At 37.7% G+C, this 16,430-nt stretch overlaps 1 protein-coding gene across 2 annotated transcripts in view; it reads left to right on the top strand.

The window, feature by feature from the left end:
• Window positions 1–3,422: 3,422 nt before the first annotated feature.
• LOC138102696 (chromodomain-helicase-DNA-binding protein 1-like) overlaps window positions 3,423–16,430 on the top strand; it is a 56,354-nt gene continuing 43,346 nt past the window's right edge. Inside the window, exons 1-10 of one of the 2 annotated variants that reach the window (XM_069000425.1) lie at window positions 3,423–3,486; window positions 5,796–5,945; window positions 6,246–6,499; window positions 10,841–11,066; window positions 11,958–12,058; window positions 12,314–12,492; window positions 13,036–13,163; window positions 13,253–13,469; window positions 14,079–14,168; window positions 15,461–15,651. In XM_069000425.1, coding sequence (XP_068856526.1) covers window positions 5,809–5,945; window positions 6,246–6,499; window positions 10,841–11,066; window positions 11,958–12,058; window positions 12,314–12,492; window positions 13,036–13,163; window positions 13,253–13,469; window positions 14,079–14,168; window positions 15,461–15,651 — 1,523 coding nt within the window. In that variant the 5' untranslated portion in view covers window positions 3,423–3,486; window positions 5,796–5,808. Of the gene's footprint in view, window positions 3,487–4,657; window positions 5,946–6,245; window positions 6,500–10,840; window positions 11,067–11,957; window positions 12,059–12,313; window positions 12,493–13,035; window positions 13,164–13,252; window positions 13,470–14,078; window positions 14,169–15,460; window positions 15,652–16,430 lie in introns of those variants that run through there. The other variant, XM_069000424.1, reaches the window with a different exon arrangement.

Raw genomic sequence — 16,430 nt, 5'->3', positions numbered from 1 at the left:
TAACCCTTTGGTGGGGGAAAAAAATACTCTGTGCAGAATAGTTGCAAAAGTAGTTTTGATTTAAACAAACAAAACCCCCATAACTTTTACTTAGAATGTTGATTGGGTTAATGAATTCACATACTTAGCTCTCTTAATGAACAGGGCTGCTAAGTTCTCATTTCTGTAAATACCTACAGTTAGATAATTACCTAAAAGTGGTGTCTAGCAATCTCTTCAATGCAATGGATGAGTTACCTCAACTCTCATCTGTTTCTCTATGTAATAGGCCCTTAATTTGGATGATATGATATACATGAAGGGTAATAAAATATTTCCTACTGTAAGATTGAGAGGCTGTTAAGGATAGTTTTTTTTGTGTTTGTGTTTTTGTTTTTTTTTTTGTTGTTGTTCATATTCATGGTTTTGATACTGTCTCTCACAGTATCCCTCTGGATAAAATGTCCAGCATACAGCTAGGAAAGTCCATAAAATGATGGGTGAATAATTGGCTGATGGGTCAGACTCACAGTTGTAGTAAATGGGGTTACATCAGGCTGGTGACCTAGTCATTAGTAGGGTTCTTCAGGGCTCAATATTAGGGCCTTTTCTCTTCAGTGTTTTTAGAAATGATCTGGGCACAGGAACTGAATGTACATTAAGTTTGCCAACAATACTAAACCAGGAGGAGCTGTTGACTCCCTCAAGGGTAGAGAGGCCTTATAGAGAGATCTGGATAGACTAGAAAACTGGGCAATCACCAACTGTATGCAATTTAAGATGACCAAATGCCAGATTCTGCACCTGGGGCAGAATAATCCTGGGTGTATGTACAAATTGGGGAACAAGCAGCTGGAGAGAGCAGTGCTGTGGAAAGAGATCTGGGGGTTTGGGTTGATGGCAAGTTGAATATGAGTCAACAGTGTGCCCTAGGAGCCAAAAGGGCCAACTGTGGCCTGAGCTGCATTGCTAGCCAGTCGAGAAAGGTGATTGTCCTGCTATGCACTGCACTGGTGCGGCCCCACCTCGAGTACTGTGTGCAGTTTTAGGCACCTCAATATATGAAGGAGATCAAACTATTAGAATCATAGAATATTCTGAGTTGGAAGGGACCCACAAGGATCATCGAGTTCAACTCTTAAGAGAATGGCCTGTACAGGGATTGAACCTTGGCATTATTAGCACCATGCTCTAACCGAGTGTCCAAAGGATGATGAACAAGGTGGTGAAAAGCCTCGAGGGCAAGACTTTCAAGGAGTGGCTGAGGTCACTTGGCTTGTTCAGCTTGGAGAAGTGAAGGTTGAGGGGTGACCTCATGGCAGTCTACAACTTCTTCACGAGGGGTAGTGGAGGGGGAGGTGCTGATTTCCTCTCTCTGGTGACCAGGTCAAGGAAATAGAATGAAGCTGCATCAGGGGAAGTTCAGATTGGACGTTAGGAAAAAGTTCTTCACTGAGAGGGTGATTGGTCACTGGAACAGGCTCTCCAGGGAAGTGGTCATGGCGCCAAACCTGTCAGAGTTCAAGGAGTATCTGGACGACACTCTTATTCATATGATTTAGTGTTAGGTAGTCCTGTGAGGAGCAGGGAGTTGGACTCGATCCTTATGGGTCCCTTCCAACTCGAGATATTCTATGATTGTGTGTACTTCAATATTGTCATATGAAGCAAAAATAGATCAGCAAAGTGGCCTGGAAGGACTTATCTAGATAAGTTTAAAAATTTACTTTAAAAAAAAAAAAGAGTTATCTTAATAATAGAGGCCTGCACAACCATTGTTATACTTAGTGTAAAAATTGTGCCAACAATTCTTGTATAACATTCCTTTATACAGAAGTCTCACTACTTTAAAATGCTATCCAATATTATTAATGCATGTGGTATTTTGTAGTGAGTTTTTTATTAATAATAAAATTGAGATTCATCTTAGTAGTGATGCTGCTCAGCTTAAGAAAAGTAAGTATGTGGTAAACTGCAAAGTTTCAATAGGTTTAAATGACTCTTGTATCTGAATTCCAATTCAGTTTTGGAAGTCCAGTCCAAGTATACTTGCTGTGCAGAGATCAGCAGTGCTCAAGAAGCAACAACAACAGAAGGCAGCCTCATCAGACAGTGGTTCAGAAGAGGTGAATAACATATAAGTTAGTAAATAAAATGTAAAAATGCATTTCTCATTACCCCATATGTTAGAATAAATTTATGTAGAGCCAAGTTCTGTTCTCTGTGTTTAACAAATCTGGTATTATTCTATAAAAGTAATGTTCGAATAACTGACACGTTTATAAGGAAACATGGGGGGAATATTTAGTTGCATGTTTTCAGGTGAGTTGTGTCAAAATAATGATAGCAGTTTAGATTGATATCTTTAGCTAGATATTCTGTGATGGATGGACAATTTTTTCAAGTCACGTTGTATTAAATTTCATTGTATTTCTTCCTTCTGAGTTCCATAAAGACAGTTAAAAATACTAAAATATTTTTCCACTATTGTTTCTATATAAAGGTAGCTGCTGAAGTTTTCAAAAACACTGTGGAGTAGAAAGCTAGATTTTTGCAACTTTTGTAACAGTTATAAAAGAATTCTTGTCTTTTAAGAACCATACTTCAATTTTAGAGATTTTTAAAACCTAAGCCATAGGCTCAACAAAAATTGACTTTCTTCAGTATGAATATCTTTTAAGGACTCTAGTGACTGTGAATTAGAATTTATTTGAAAGCAGACTTTCATATTTCCTTCATTATTAAAAAAAAAGCATTGTAATTGCAAGTCAACATTACTGTGTGTCTCTTTTTTAGTCAGATCTTGCTGCTCATCATTAAAACTGGACACAGGAGTTAATTATATATAGTTAAAATATTAGTTTATAGGTCTTGCTAAATACTCTTTTCTTGAAGACTTTTTCAGGGTAAAAATGATTTAAATTTAATCTCTATGAGATTGGTTTTAGGAAAATAATTTTAAGAGGGTTCATCAATTTATTAAGTTTTTTTGTTTGGGAGTGGAGAGAGAAGAAACATACATGCTATTCTAACAATTTTCTTAGTGGTATTTAAATGTGAGAGTATATGAAAGGTGAGACAGCTCTCAAAGGGCAAGATGTTTTATGAGGCTTTTGATAGAACCTTCATCTTGGTTTATTAACTTGCAGCAGTCTAAACTGCCGATATGTAGGCACAATGATTATATTTTAAAAGAGTTTTTTTGTAGTGGTTTCTAGAGTTCTGCTGACATGGTATGTTTGTAGATGGAGAAATATGAAATCAATAACAATCCTGATCTTATTCAATATCAGTGGGTACACTGAGGGGGGTGAAGAGGATAAGACACGAAGAATAGGATTTCAGTTTGAAAGTGGGAGCTGAATTATCTTTTTAATACTAAAAATACTTCATTCTTTTTGTGGTACTGAATTGTGTATATTCTTTTTTTCATCTGCAGGATCCATCGAACAGTGAAGATTCTGCAGATGACTCTTCCAGTGAAGCCAAGAAGAAAAATCATAGAGAGTAAGATGTTTTTCATAAATAATTTTTTGTTATGGCTACATAATGCTTATAATTAGCCAGTCTTAATTTCTCTGCACCTGAAATACAGTCTTGCGCTTCTCAATTTTGATTAACATTCTGAAATATGTTAAAATAAATACTCTCAAAGGAATATATATAGATATTAAAGGTCTTTTCCAACATAAATTATTCTATAATTCTATGATATCACTATTCATTTCTGAGCAAAAGAGACTGTATTACCTACAGTGTTATTGAAAAACATTCATCAGCACTTTTTATTTTTAAAATAGTCTTATTTGTGGCATGTTTTTGAGCTGAAGGTCCTCTCTGAAAATTATTGAAGAAATAGGAAATTACTTAATTAAGTTGTCTCAGATAAAATTTGAATTGGAATCCCATAGTTAATGCCAAATTTTGAAACACTTTAGAGGCAACCTTTTCCCCCCAATTATTACAGGTTTGACAGTAATAAACCATCTTTGGCTAGTCAATAAACCTAAGTTGAAATTTAGCTCATTTTAAGCTGTAAATGAAATAGTTTGTGAAAAAGGTTATACCTTCTCATTGGTAGTGACCTCTTGTGTGCAGGGGAGGGGTGTTTTTGTTTGTGATTTTGTGGTTTTTGTTTGGTTGTTGTTGTGTTGTTTTGTATTTTTTTAATGAACAGTGTATAGAAATTGAATTGTTTTTTCATTCCTCTTCTTCAGTTAATTTAGTCATCTCAATATTCAGGGTTGTCAATATAATATCTTCAAGAATTTAGTCATCTCAATATTCAGGGTTGTCAATATAATATCTTCAAGAAATGGTGGGGGGGGGGGCAAAAAGAGCCTGTTATGCAAAATAGTACTTCTCGAGTGAATTGTCATTCTGTCTTTTGTTACTTAAGAATGTGATTAAACCTAACAACATAATCTGTTACAGGAAAGATAGTTTATAAACTAGTAACCAAATAACCCCATATATCCAGTGCTTCAATTTTGATTTATACCTATTTTGAACAAGTATGTTTGCAGCTGTTATCTGACATGCAGAGCTGATTTCTATATATAAACTTAGTACAGCATCCAAGCCGTAAAGAGCGTGGTGTTCTATATGTTGTCTATATATCTCCAAATAAATACAAGTTGTGTATTTACATAGGGGTGGGGGAGTTGGTTGGTTTGGGGTGGGGTTTTTTTCTGCTTTTATTGGAGGGAGAGGTTGTTGTTTGGGTGTTTTTTAATTTACAGCTTACAGAAAAAAATCTTTTAAGGAAACAGATGATTCTATAGTATTTCCAAGACACACAGATGTATTGACCACAATGAAAATGTAATTTGAGGACCACTGCATATTTAATTGAAAGAAGTGTCAAAGCCCTGATTCTTAGGGTTCCTGATCTGAAATGGAATGAAAAGGTCTTTGAGTAGTATTTCACTTTTGAAGGACATTAGTACTATTTGATCATCTTGGTCAAAGACCCCCTAAGCCTGGTAGTAGATAGTAGTATAAAGATTTAGCAACCTTTCAAAAATGCATGCCAGATTTTCTTCCACCCCCAGCCAAGCAATTAAGATTAAATTTCTCTGTACAAACAGAGTCTGAGGTAAGATACTGTTGATCAGTGGGTACATCTTTCCTCTTGCAAAGTAGAATATCTCAGCTAAGCAGGAGAACAGAGATACGGCCACTGGGAGTCACAAGTGGCTTGCTCATAATATCTTGCATGAGTGTTAAGCACTGAATTGGAAGCTTAGTGGGGGCTTTTGGGAGCCAGTGCCTCTGATTGTCATGGTTGAAGTCTTTCTGTGTGTTTCCCAGTCTGATTCTGTATTATTTTTTGTTCCTGTGCTGAAGTTGCTAATTATTCCCATGAGGCACAGGGGCTATAGCTATTAGAGAATTTTGGATTCTGCAAAATATAATGTTATGGTTTTTATGACGAGCCTAGGTAAGTTCCAGTAAATATGTATCTTTCCAACTAAAGTTATTAAGGATGTCAGGTTTATTCATGTCAAAATAAATCAATTATTAAATCTGCATTTTATACAGAAATCCATATTTTTGGTTTGATTTGTTCTTTACATCTGTCTCTTGATAATAGAATTCAATTCCCTTTGAAGCCATTTGGTATTTTTACCTGTTAGCCATCCATGATAATTTTCCATCATTCTAGCTGAAATTAGTATTATAACATTTTTGTTTCCGTGAAGAATGTTGAAATTAAAGCAGCAAGCCTGTGGTGAATGCTTGATTTAAAAACAAAACAACCCCCCCCCCCGAAAACTAACGTGAGTTACTATTTTGTTTCTCAATATGTACAGTGAAGACTGGCAAATGTCTGGGTCAGGGTCAGTATCAGGAACTAGTTCTGATTCTGAATCAGAGGAAGATAGAGAGAGAAGCAGTTGTGAAGATAGTGAATCTGACTATGAGCCAGAAAACAAAGTCAAAAGCCGTAAACTTCCAAGCAGGTAAGAAGGTCTTGCATTTTAGCTACTCTGGTACTATTTCTAATTTGGAATCAAGTATTGTACTACTATACAGGCAAATGAAAACATTAATATTTATTACAGAACTTGAAGACTTTTTTTAATCTACAAAAGATGTTATCATACCAGTGATTTGTGTTGAATACCTCTTTCCTGTCTGCTCCAACTGAAATTGGTGTAACTGAGCAGTCATGAAATACACGTATTCAGAAACAAATACAGAAGGCTTGTAGTTGTCTGTGTTGAAACTCCACTGTTGTGTTGTATCTTATTGCCTTCAAGAATTGAGCCAAAAAGTGGCAAAAAGATTGCAGGACAGAAAAAGAGGCAGCTTGATTCGTCAGATGATGATGACTATGACAAGAGAGGATCTCGTCGCCAGGCAACAGTCAATGTTAGTTACAAAGAAGCTGAAGAAACCAAGACAGATTCTGACGACTTGTTGGAAGTTTGTGGAGAAGATGTCCCACAGCCTGAAGAAGATGAATTTGAAACTATAGAGAAGTTTATGGATAGTCGAATTGGCCGAAAAGGAGGTAATTTTGTTATCAGTGTTCTTAAGATGTTGCACTGCATTGTGGTGCAATGCCAACAGCAATTGTTCTCGGCTGTAGGTAACCTGTGATGTTTGTAAAGAAGTTTTAAAGTACCAGGAAGTAATCTTATTTTGTTTTTCCTACTCATAAGGATGTTTCTTTTGTAAGCCTTATAAAATAAAACATAGAAGAGCTTAAGTAACTAGAGAAGTGGTCATAGAACCAAGCCTGACAGAACTCAAGAAGCATTTGGACAATACTCTCAGGCACATGGTGTGACTCTTGGGGGTGGGCCAGGAGTTGGACTCGATGATCCTTGTGGGTCCCTTCCAACTCAGCTTATTCTGTGATTCTGTGAAAGAGAAAAAATGAAGTGGAATATAGCTCCATATCGCTTAAATGCATAGCATACTGTTACATCACTATTTGTACAGTTTATTGATATTTGATAGGTATAAACTCTATACAGGAGGGTGAAGAAAAAATGGAATGAATACGAGAGCTAACCAGTATCCTGAATGATGAAGGATGATGTTAGGAAGGCTGAACCATTGAGATTGTGATTTCGGTTATTTATTTTCAAATAGTCCCAATACAGTGCAATGGATGGTGGAATATAAAATTTCAGTGGTGTGCTTGCATGTGCAGTTCTAAAAGTAATGTTATGGATGATGCTAGGGGTTTCATATTTCCAGCAGCTGGTGAGATGCAGTGTCCTGCTCGTGTGTTGCTTCTTTTTTTTCCAGTGTATTCTTACTCTAGCCCCTTACTCTAATGCAGTGTTAAAAGCCTTTTGGGCTAGGCTTCTTATATTTTGCATGCCTTTTACTATTGCAATGCTCTGTTTCTATATCTGTCCCCTGCATCTGGTTAGGTCCACTTCCTTATTTAGCTCTCCTCACAGAAATGAGTCTGTTTCTTGCTGCTAGTGTGCTTCAGCTGTAATACTGACTGTATTTAATTAAAAATTACCCCACATAAGATTCTGAAGATGGGGGGTGGGGGGGAAGTAGTAAAATGAGTTTAGGGAGATATAGTTCAAGAGCAGCCCATCACAAAGAGCAGGAAGTCAGGCAAAATTGCCAGTAGGCCTGCATAGATAAACAAGGAGCTCTTGGCAAAACTCAAAACCAAAGAGCAGGTATATGGAAGGTGGAATACAGAGACACTATAGAAGCATGCAGAGACACAGTTAGGAAAGCCAAAGTCCGCTTGGAATTGAATCTGGCAAGGGTTGTCAAAGACAGCAACAAAGGCCTCTTTATAGGTGACAAAAGGAAGACTAAGGAAAATATGGACATACTACTGAATGGGGCAGGGTCCTGATAACACAGGACATGGAAAAGGCTGAGGTACTGAATGCTTTTTTCATCTCAGTCTTTACTATCAAGACTGGTCTTCAGGAATCCCTGGTCCCCGATATTGGGGAGGGAAATCTGGAGCAAGGAATATGTACCCTTGGTGGAAGATGATCTGGTCAGGGAATACTTAGGCAAACTGGACATACATAAGTCCATGGGCCCTGATGGAATGTACCCATGAGTACTGAGGGAGCTGGCAGATGTCACTGCAGGGCCACTCTCAATAATTTTTGATCATGGCAACTGGGAGAAGTGCCTCAGGACTGGAGGAAAGCAAATGTCATAGAATCATAGAATGGTTTGGGTTGGAAGACCTTCAAAGTTCATCTATTCCAATCCCCCTGCAATGAGCAGGGACATCTTCAACTAGATCAGGTTGCTCAGAGCCCCGTTCAACTTGACCTTGGATGTTTCCAGGGATGGGGCATCCACCACCGCTTTGGGCAACCCGTGCCAGTGTTTCACCACCCTCATCATAAAAAATTTCTTCCTTCTATCTAGTCTAAATCTCCCTTCTTTTAGTTTAAAACCATTACCCCTTGTCCTATGGCAACAGGCCCTATGCAACTAAGCCCCACACAGCTGCTCACTCACTTTCCCCTGTGGGATGGGGGAGAGTATCAGAAAAATAAAAAAGGTGAAAAAATTCATGGGTTGGGATAAAGGCAGTTTAATAGGGAAAGCAAAAACTGCACGCATAAGCAAAGCAAAACAAGCAATTCATTCACTACTTTCCATTGGCAGGCAGGTGTTCAGCCACCTCTAGGAAAGCAGGGGCCCATCATGCATAATGGTTACTTGGGAAGACAAACCACCTCTCCCAACTTCTTGTGCACCCCCAGCCTACTCCCTGGTGGGGTGGTGTGAGAAGCAGCAAAGGCCTTGACTCTGTGTAAGCCCTGCTCAGCAATAACTAAAACATCCCTGGATATATCAACACTGTTTCTTATCACAAATTCAAAACATAGCCCCATACTGGCTACTATAAAGAAAATTAATTCTATCCCAGCCAAAAGCAGAATGCCCTACTAAAAAGTTTGTCCCCATCTTTTTTATAAGTCCCCTTTAAGTATTGAAAGACCACAATAGGGTGGAGTCTTCTCCATGCTGAACAACCCCAACTCTCTCAGCCTGTCGTCATGGGAGAGGTGCTCCAGCCCTCTGATCATTTTCATGACCCTCTTCTGGACATGCTCCAACAGATCCATGTATTTCTTGTTCTGAGGACTCCAGAACTGGACGCAGTACTCCAGGTGGGGTATCACCAGCGGGGAGTAGAGGGGCAGAATCACCTCCCTTGACCTGTTGGCCATGCTTCTTTTGATGCTGCCCAGGATACAGTTGGCTTTTTGGGCTCTGAGAGCACATTGCTGGCTCATGTCCAGCCTTTTATCTACCAGTACTCCCAAGTCCTTCTCCACAGGGCTGCTCTCAATCCCTTCATCCCCCAGCCTGTATTGATATCAGGGATTGCCTCAACCCAGGTGCCAGACCTTGCACTTGGCCTTGTTGAACCTCGTGAGGCTCCCATGGGCCCAATTCTTGAGCTTGTCCAGGTCCCTCTGGATGGCATCCCACCCTTCAGGTGTGTCAACTGCACCACTCAGCTTGGTGTTGTCTGCAAACTTGCTGAGGGTGCACTCAATCACTTCATCTATGTCATTGATAAAGATATTAAATAACATTGGTCCTAATATGGACCCTCGAGAGACACCACTCGTCACTGATCTCCATCTGGACATGGAGCCAATTCCTTATCCATGAAATAGGCCACCAATTTAGAGAGAAGGATGTTGTGGGGGACCGTGTCAAAGGCTTTACAGAAGTCCAGATAAATGACATATGTAGCCCTTTTCTTGTCCCCTGATGGAGTCACTCCATCATAGAAGGCCACTAGGTTGGTCAGGTAGGACTTGCCCTTTGTGAAGCCGTGCTGGCTGTCCCAAATCACCTCCTTGTCCTCCATGTGCCTTAGCAGTTTCCAGGAGGATCTGTTCCATGATCTTCCCAGGCACAGAGGTGAGGCTGACAGGTCGGTAGTTTCCAGGGTCCTCCTTTCTACCCTTTTTAAAGATGGGTGCGGTTTCCCTTTTTCCAGTCACCTGGGACTTTACCCAACTACCATGATTTTTTGAATATCATGGAGAGTGGCTTGGCAACTACATCAGCCGATTCCCTCAGGACTCTGGGATGCATCTCATCAGGTCATTGAGACTTATTTATGTTCAGATTCCTCAGGTGGTCTCGAACCTGATCTTCACTTACAGTGGGAGAGACTTTGCCTCCTCAGTTCCTGCCTTGACTGAGGCAAAAAAGTTGTTGAGTACCTCATCCTTCTACTCATCTGTTGTTACCAGTTTGCATGTTGGAGTCGTCCAGAGACGTGGTGGAGTTTCCCTCCTTGGGGATATTCAGAAGCTATCTGGACATGGTCTTGGGCAACTGGTTCTAGGTGACCTTGTTTGAGCATAGAGGTGGACCAATGACCTCCAGAAGTCCCATCCAACCTCAACCATTCTTTGATTCTGTAAATTTTATTTATGGCATCCATAGTAATAATTGAATAATAAGCTATTGAAGTCTCAAGGCTGATTAAGGACAATTCCCAATATCTGTTATATTCTCAGAGATGAGAAGGACATAGCAAAGATGACAGCAAGCATTGTTATTGGAGCATTCTCTCAGGATCATTAGAAAGACTAGGAATGCTAAGAAAATTCTCATGAGAATAAATACTTACTATAGGTTAGATGCAGTGGTTTTTGGTTGCTTTTTTTAAATCTTGTTGGTATACTTGTGCATGTGTTAATATAGCTACATCATAATTCTTCAAATAAGAAGAGTGACATAAGCATTGTAGATATAATTAATCAAGTTGCATCTTCATATAAGACCATCACAAATTGCTTTCTGCAGTGTGTTTTTTTACTGGTTAATTTATAGCAGTGCATTGAGCCTTATGGTGTGATTTCTTTATTAGCCACTGGTGCTGCAACCACCATCTATGCAGTTGAGGCAGATGGTGACCCAAATACTGGGTTTGAAAAGTCAAAGGAGCCAGGAGAATTACAATATCTTATTAAATGGAAAGGCTGGTCACACATCCATAATACATGGGAAACTGAGGAAACACTGAAGCAACAAAATGTTAAAGGAATGAAGAAACTGGACAACTATAAGAAAAAAGATCAGGAAACAAAACGCTGGTGAGTATTTTTATAACTATTTCCATGTTGCATATTTTTGTAACAATATAGATGTTTTTAAGTGCCTGTACACAACAGGAAGACAAAAGCTTTAAAGTTGAAGCTTTCCTAACACCTTATGATCCTGTAGGATTCTGAGCACACCGACTTGACTTGACTTGAGCAAGTGACGATACTCACACATCTTGTAAAATCAGGGCTTTAAGGAAGCAGCTTCTGCACCTAGATTTTAATATGTCTGTTATAAATGAAGTTTTAACAAGATGGGTGGTGAGTTTTCTGGTTTGGTTTTAAATCTTTTACTAATTTTGTCATTGATTGTATTTTGGTCAGAGTTCTTTGGGAATTGCTGCAGAGATTAAAAAAATCAGAAATGGCTAAAGCACTCAAAACATTACAGCATTTAGTTTTCTTGGCTCAAACTTCTGTCAAAGCCTCAGAACCAAGAAATGAAAAAATTCCTTACATTTTAGTGCTATGTTATGGTATTCCAGTTTATTAGTATGTTTAATACAATCTATTAACAGTGGTGGAATTTTTAGTGACTCATAAGATAGATTCTTATAGTGAGCCATCTGTGCTGTTCTGTGAAAATGCCATGTGAACTACACTAACTGTATTGAGAACAGATATTGTAAATCATCTGCATGACTTGTGCAAGATGTAGCTGATAGTAATTTCTCTTGATAAGCTTCCTCAGTCATCAATGATAAAGTACCTAGGCCAGATGCAACAGTTTTATAGCAGGAATTCCAGAGTTGTAGCTTCTCCAAAGAAGCTCTCTAAGCAGCATTCCTATGGTGCTTACATTCAGAGCTTTAAAATTGTCAGATTTTCTTAGTTTTAGAACTGCACAATGTAGTAAGTGCTGCAAATAAATTCCCGTTTCAGGCTGAAAAATGCTTCTCCAGAAGATGTGGAATATTATAACTGCCAGCAGGAACTTACAGATGATCTACATAAACAGTATCAAATAGTGGAGAGGATAATTGGTACGTGACAAACTTCCAGATGGAAAACAGTGTTGAGAATATTACAAGTTTATTGCTTGCATGTTGAATTTATAGTTAAGAAATTTAGATTATTAATATCCCTAGCAGCTTAAGGCAAAACCAAATCTTTGATGAAAAATTATCATACTGTCTTTGCTGTGAAACTAGTTCATGTTGTCTTATCACCTAAAATGAGTGCTTTCTTAAAATACAGAAAGAAAATATTGATCTCGTATCTCTGATGCATTTCTGCAGCTCATTCAAATCAGAAATCAGCAGCTGGTTATCCAGATTACTATTGCAAGTGGCAAGGTCTGCCTTATTCAGAATGTAGCTGGGAAGATGGTGCTCTCATCGCCAAAAAATTTCAGACGTGTATTGATGAGTATTTTAGCAGAAACCAATCCAAGACTACTCCATTTAAGGAGTGTAAGGTGAGTGTGTAATTTCAATGGATTTATACAGTTGCAATAATTTTTTTAAAAGCTGATCTATTCTATGCATTCAAAAATGCATATTATAAAATATTTTTGAATGCTGTCCAGAACAGTAATAGCGATAGCTATATTTATATGCATAGGAAGTATTACTATTAAGAATAGACTTTGGTGTTCCTGCCCATGGCAGGGAGGTTGGAACTAGATGTTCTTTAAGGTCCCTTCCAACCCAACCCATTCTATGATTCTGTATTTGCTTCTACTTATTTTACTGCCATTCAAAGATGGAATTATTACTTTAATTTGTTTTAAAAGTAACCTTTGTGAATGAGTTCTTGTCACTTCTGTTGTGGAATTTAGATCAGCAAACTAATTTTAGCTTGCAAATGGGTGGATATTGTTATATGGCCTAGATGTTTGTCATGAATAAAGACTAGACTTGGTGACCAAACAGAATCCCACTGCTACTTTGTTTCTGTAAGAAGACATTTTGGTAACTTTGCTTAGTAGTAGGACTGATGCTCAATTTGCTTTTGACAGATTCTAAAACAGAGGCCGAGGTTTGTTGCACTAAAGAAGCAACCATCTTATATTGGAGGACATGAAGGTTTAGAGTTAAGAGATTATCAGTTAAATGGACTGAACTGGCTTGCCCACTCATGGTGCAAGTAAGTAGTTTTAAATTAGTCTTTCTGGTTTTAACTTGAAAGCATTTATAAATTTTGTTTGTTTGTTTGTTTGTTTGTTTGTTTTTTAGAGGGAATAGTTGTATTCTTGCAGATGAAATGGGTCTGGGTAAAACAATACAAACGATTTCTTTTCTGAACTACCTGTTTCACGAACATCAACTGTATGGGCCTTTCTTGCTAGTCGTGCCGCTTTCTACCTTGACATCTTGGCAAAGAGAGATTCAAACTTGGGCTCCTCAGATGAATGCTGTGGTTTACTTAGGAGATATAACTAGCAGAAATATGGTGAGTATTTCTTTGTATCGTTGGAAATATTAGTGGTAAATAAGGCTCACTTCATGCTCCTGTCTTATGCTAATCTCCAATATTTTGGTTAGGAATGAGCAAATAATTATTTGAAACATTGCATGTAGTTAAAATGCAAATTAAAAGCATAAATTTTGATCTGATATGAATGAATGTGAAAAATTTCATTCTTGCTTAATAATAAAAGATTTAAAATGCAACCTTGCATTTGAAAATAAATTGTCTTTTGTCATGCAATTATTTAGGTGCATAAAATAAACATTTAAGCCAAACAGACATAATTTGTTTCCCAAAAGGAGGAATATAAGGAACCTTATCCATTAAAGTTGAAAAACAAAAAAAAACCAAACCCAAACAACCCAAAACACACACAGAAATCCACAAAAAACCCCAACCAAACAAAAACTAACAAACACCCCACCATCACTGTTTAATAACTTTAAGAAAAAAGCTTTATGTGTTATGTTCCTTGTTCATGATCAGATTCTTGTATGTCACTTAACATCTATATTGCTATAGTACCTGAAGTCATCCTGATCAATAAGACCATTTTTCTCCAGCTTATAGTTTGCTTGATTCTTCTTGTAGATAAGAACTCATGAGTGGATGCATCCACAGACCAAGCGATTAAAATTTAATATACTTCTAACAACTTATGAAATTTTGCTGAAGGATAAGGTAATGACACTTCTTCAGGGAGATACAAATCATTTGTAGAATGTAAAATTCCTTTAGAGTTGGCACATATTTGGGTTCTGGGCTGTTAAAGGGATGGGGGGAGTATGACAGCTTTACTCTTGGAAGTATGAAGGTCGTTTTCTTTAAGCACTTTTAGATTTTATGTATGTGTGGTTAGACTTTCTGCCCCCTTCCTTAACCCACATATCAAGTGGGTAAAACTTATTTTTCTTCAGTTTGCTTGTGCTTCACATTGTTACCAAAAATCCATAAAAATAAAACTCCTTAACACCAATGTAGCATGAAGAAGCAGGCATTCTTTATTTGCCTGAATGCGTGAGGGGATATCTCCTCTGAAATACATGCTAAGTACAGGAAAGTTCCTGTTTATATGCTATGTTTTACATATATATTTATAGCTTTTCCCAGAAGAAGCATACATATGATAATCATTTCCCCAAAGTCATTAACATATGTTCCCTTCCCTTTATGCATGTGTTCTGTTCTGGGGCTCTCTGTCATACCTGACCACCTGGTGACCTAGTAAAATTTGGTACAACTGGGCTGGTTGCTTTCCAGCTCTTCTTCCTACAGAATAAGCATTGTGTGGTTCCATTGGCCACTGTTTTTTGAAGAATAAGCATTGTATTAATCCACCAGCTGCAAACAATTCTTCATCTGGCAACAACATTGCTTTAGTAATTTCTTCGCATCTCAAAATCTCTACTTTCCTGTTAGACAGTCATCCAGGAACTGAAAAAACAAACCAGGCCATAGCTCCAAACACCTGTTATTCACATCTCTGAAATCTCATGTTTTTTCTTTGTATTTGTGTGTGTAGTATTACATATGTTTATATTACTACTCTCTTCATGATGGTAGCATATAAAGTTATTGTTAATCCTAACAGCATATGATAATTATAATAAAAAAGTTCTGCTTGTTGACTTTCTATTTCATCTGTTTGTACATGCTGAAAAGAACAGAGTCAATAGTGAATTTTTGTTAGGGGTTTTTTGTCAATTGAAAATGTATAGATCAGCTTTTTGTCTTCTTCCTCCCACTAAGTATAAACTTGGTTTATACTTTCTTTTTAATTTTGGGATGCCTGCAGAGCCTTTTGTTGAATCTAGCAAACATAAAACCCCTAATTAATACTAAAAACATATAGGTGTCCTTTTTTTATTAAAATAAAAGGAGTGATGGTGTATATATAACCTCATGTAAAATGTCAGACATTACATAATATATTAACTTGTATAATGTCTTCCCCTCCCCCCAATTTCTTGAAGTCATTCCTTGGTGGTCTGAATTGGGTATTTATAGGAGTTGATGAAGCTCATCGTTTAAAAAATGATGATTCCCTTCTGTACAAGACTTTAATAGACTTTAAGTCTAATCATCGTCTTCTTATTACTGGAACCCCTCTGCAAAACTCCCTTAAAGAGCTTTGGTCTTTGCTGCACTTCATCATGCCAGAAAAGTAAGGAATGTGATGGGGGGGGGGGGGGGTTGTTGGTGTTGGGGGGGGGGAGGTTGTTGGTTTTGGTTTTTTTTTTTTTTGTGGTCAAGTTTCTTATGGTCAAGTATTGTAGTGATTGGAGAATCAATAAAGAATTACATTGTTAAATAGTTTTAATATTTTTTATAAAATAGATGCACATATTTTTCATGCTGCTCTGGATAAATTGTTTTGGTAGCAGCTGCCACTTTTTCTGTTTTGGCAGTCCAGAGAAAGGATGGATTGATGTGTGGCTCAGAACCTTGGAAACATGCTTCATCTTAATTTAAAAGGAAAATCATATGGATTTGCTGTGGGAAATAGAATGGGGCTGAGGATGTAATCTTTTCTGTGTTAGTACCATGAATGAAAACAAGATTATACCACAATGTCCAATATCCAGTAATTCATTCAGGCACATGGTGTGATTCTTGGGGTAGTCCTGTGCAAGGCCAGGAGTAGGACTTTGATAATCTTTGTGGGTCTCTTCCAACTCAGGACATTCCATGATTCTATGATTCAGGCAGCCAATTTGCCCTTACAATTTGCATTGAATAGGTTTACTATGTTGATGTTATTCTATACTGACCTCTGTTTATATTTTGAATAAATAAGAGCACATGTTCCTTTCAAATATCTTGTAAATACAAAGCACTGTAGCTCCAATTAATTTCGGTGCTATGCATTCCATTGACTTCTTCAGAACCTTACACCACAGCCACTAAGTTTGTTGTCTGGCACCTATTCTTCATTTGATCACA

Source organism: Aphelocoma coerulescens, assembly GCF_041296385.1.
Source record: "Aphelocoma coerulescens isolate FSJ_1873_10779 chromosome W unlocalized genomic scaffold, UR_Acoe_1.0 ChrW_unloc_scaf_1, whole genome shotgun sequence".
NCBI classification, from domain to species: Eukaryota; Metazoa; Chordata; class Aves; order Passeriformes; family Corvidae; genus Aphelocoma; species Aphelocoma coerulescens.
This window is presented reverse-complemented; position numbering and strand designations above follow the sequence as displayed.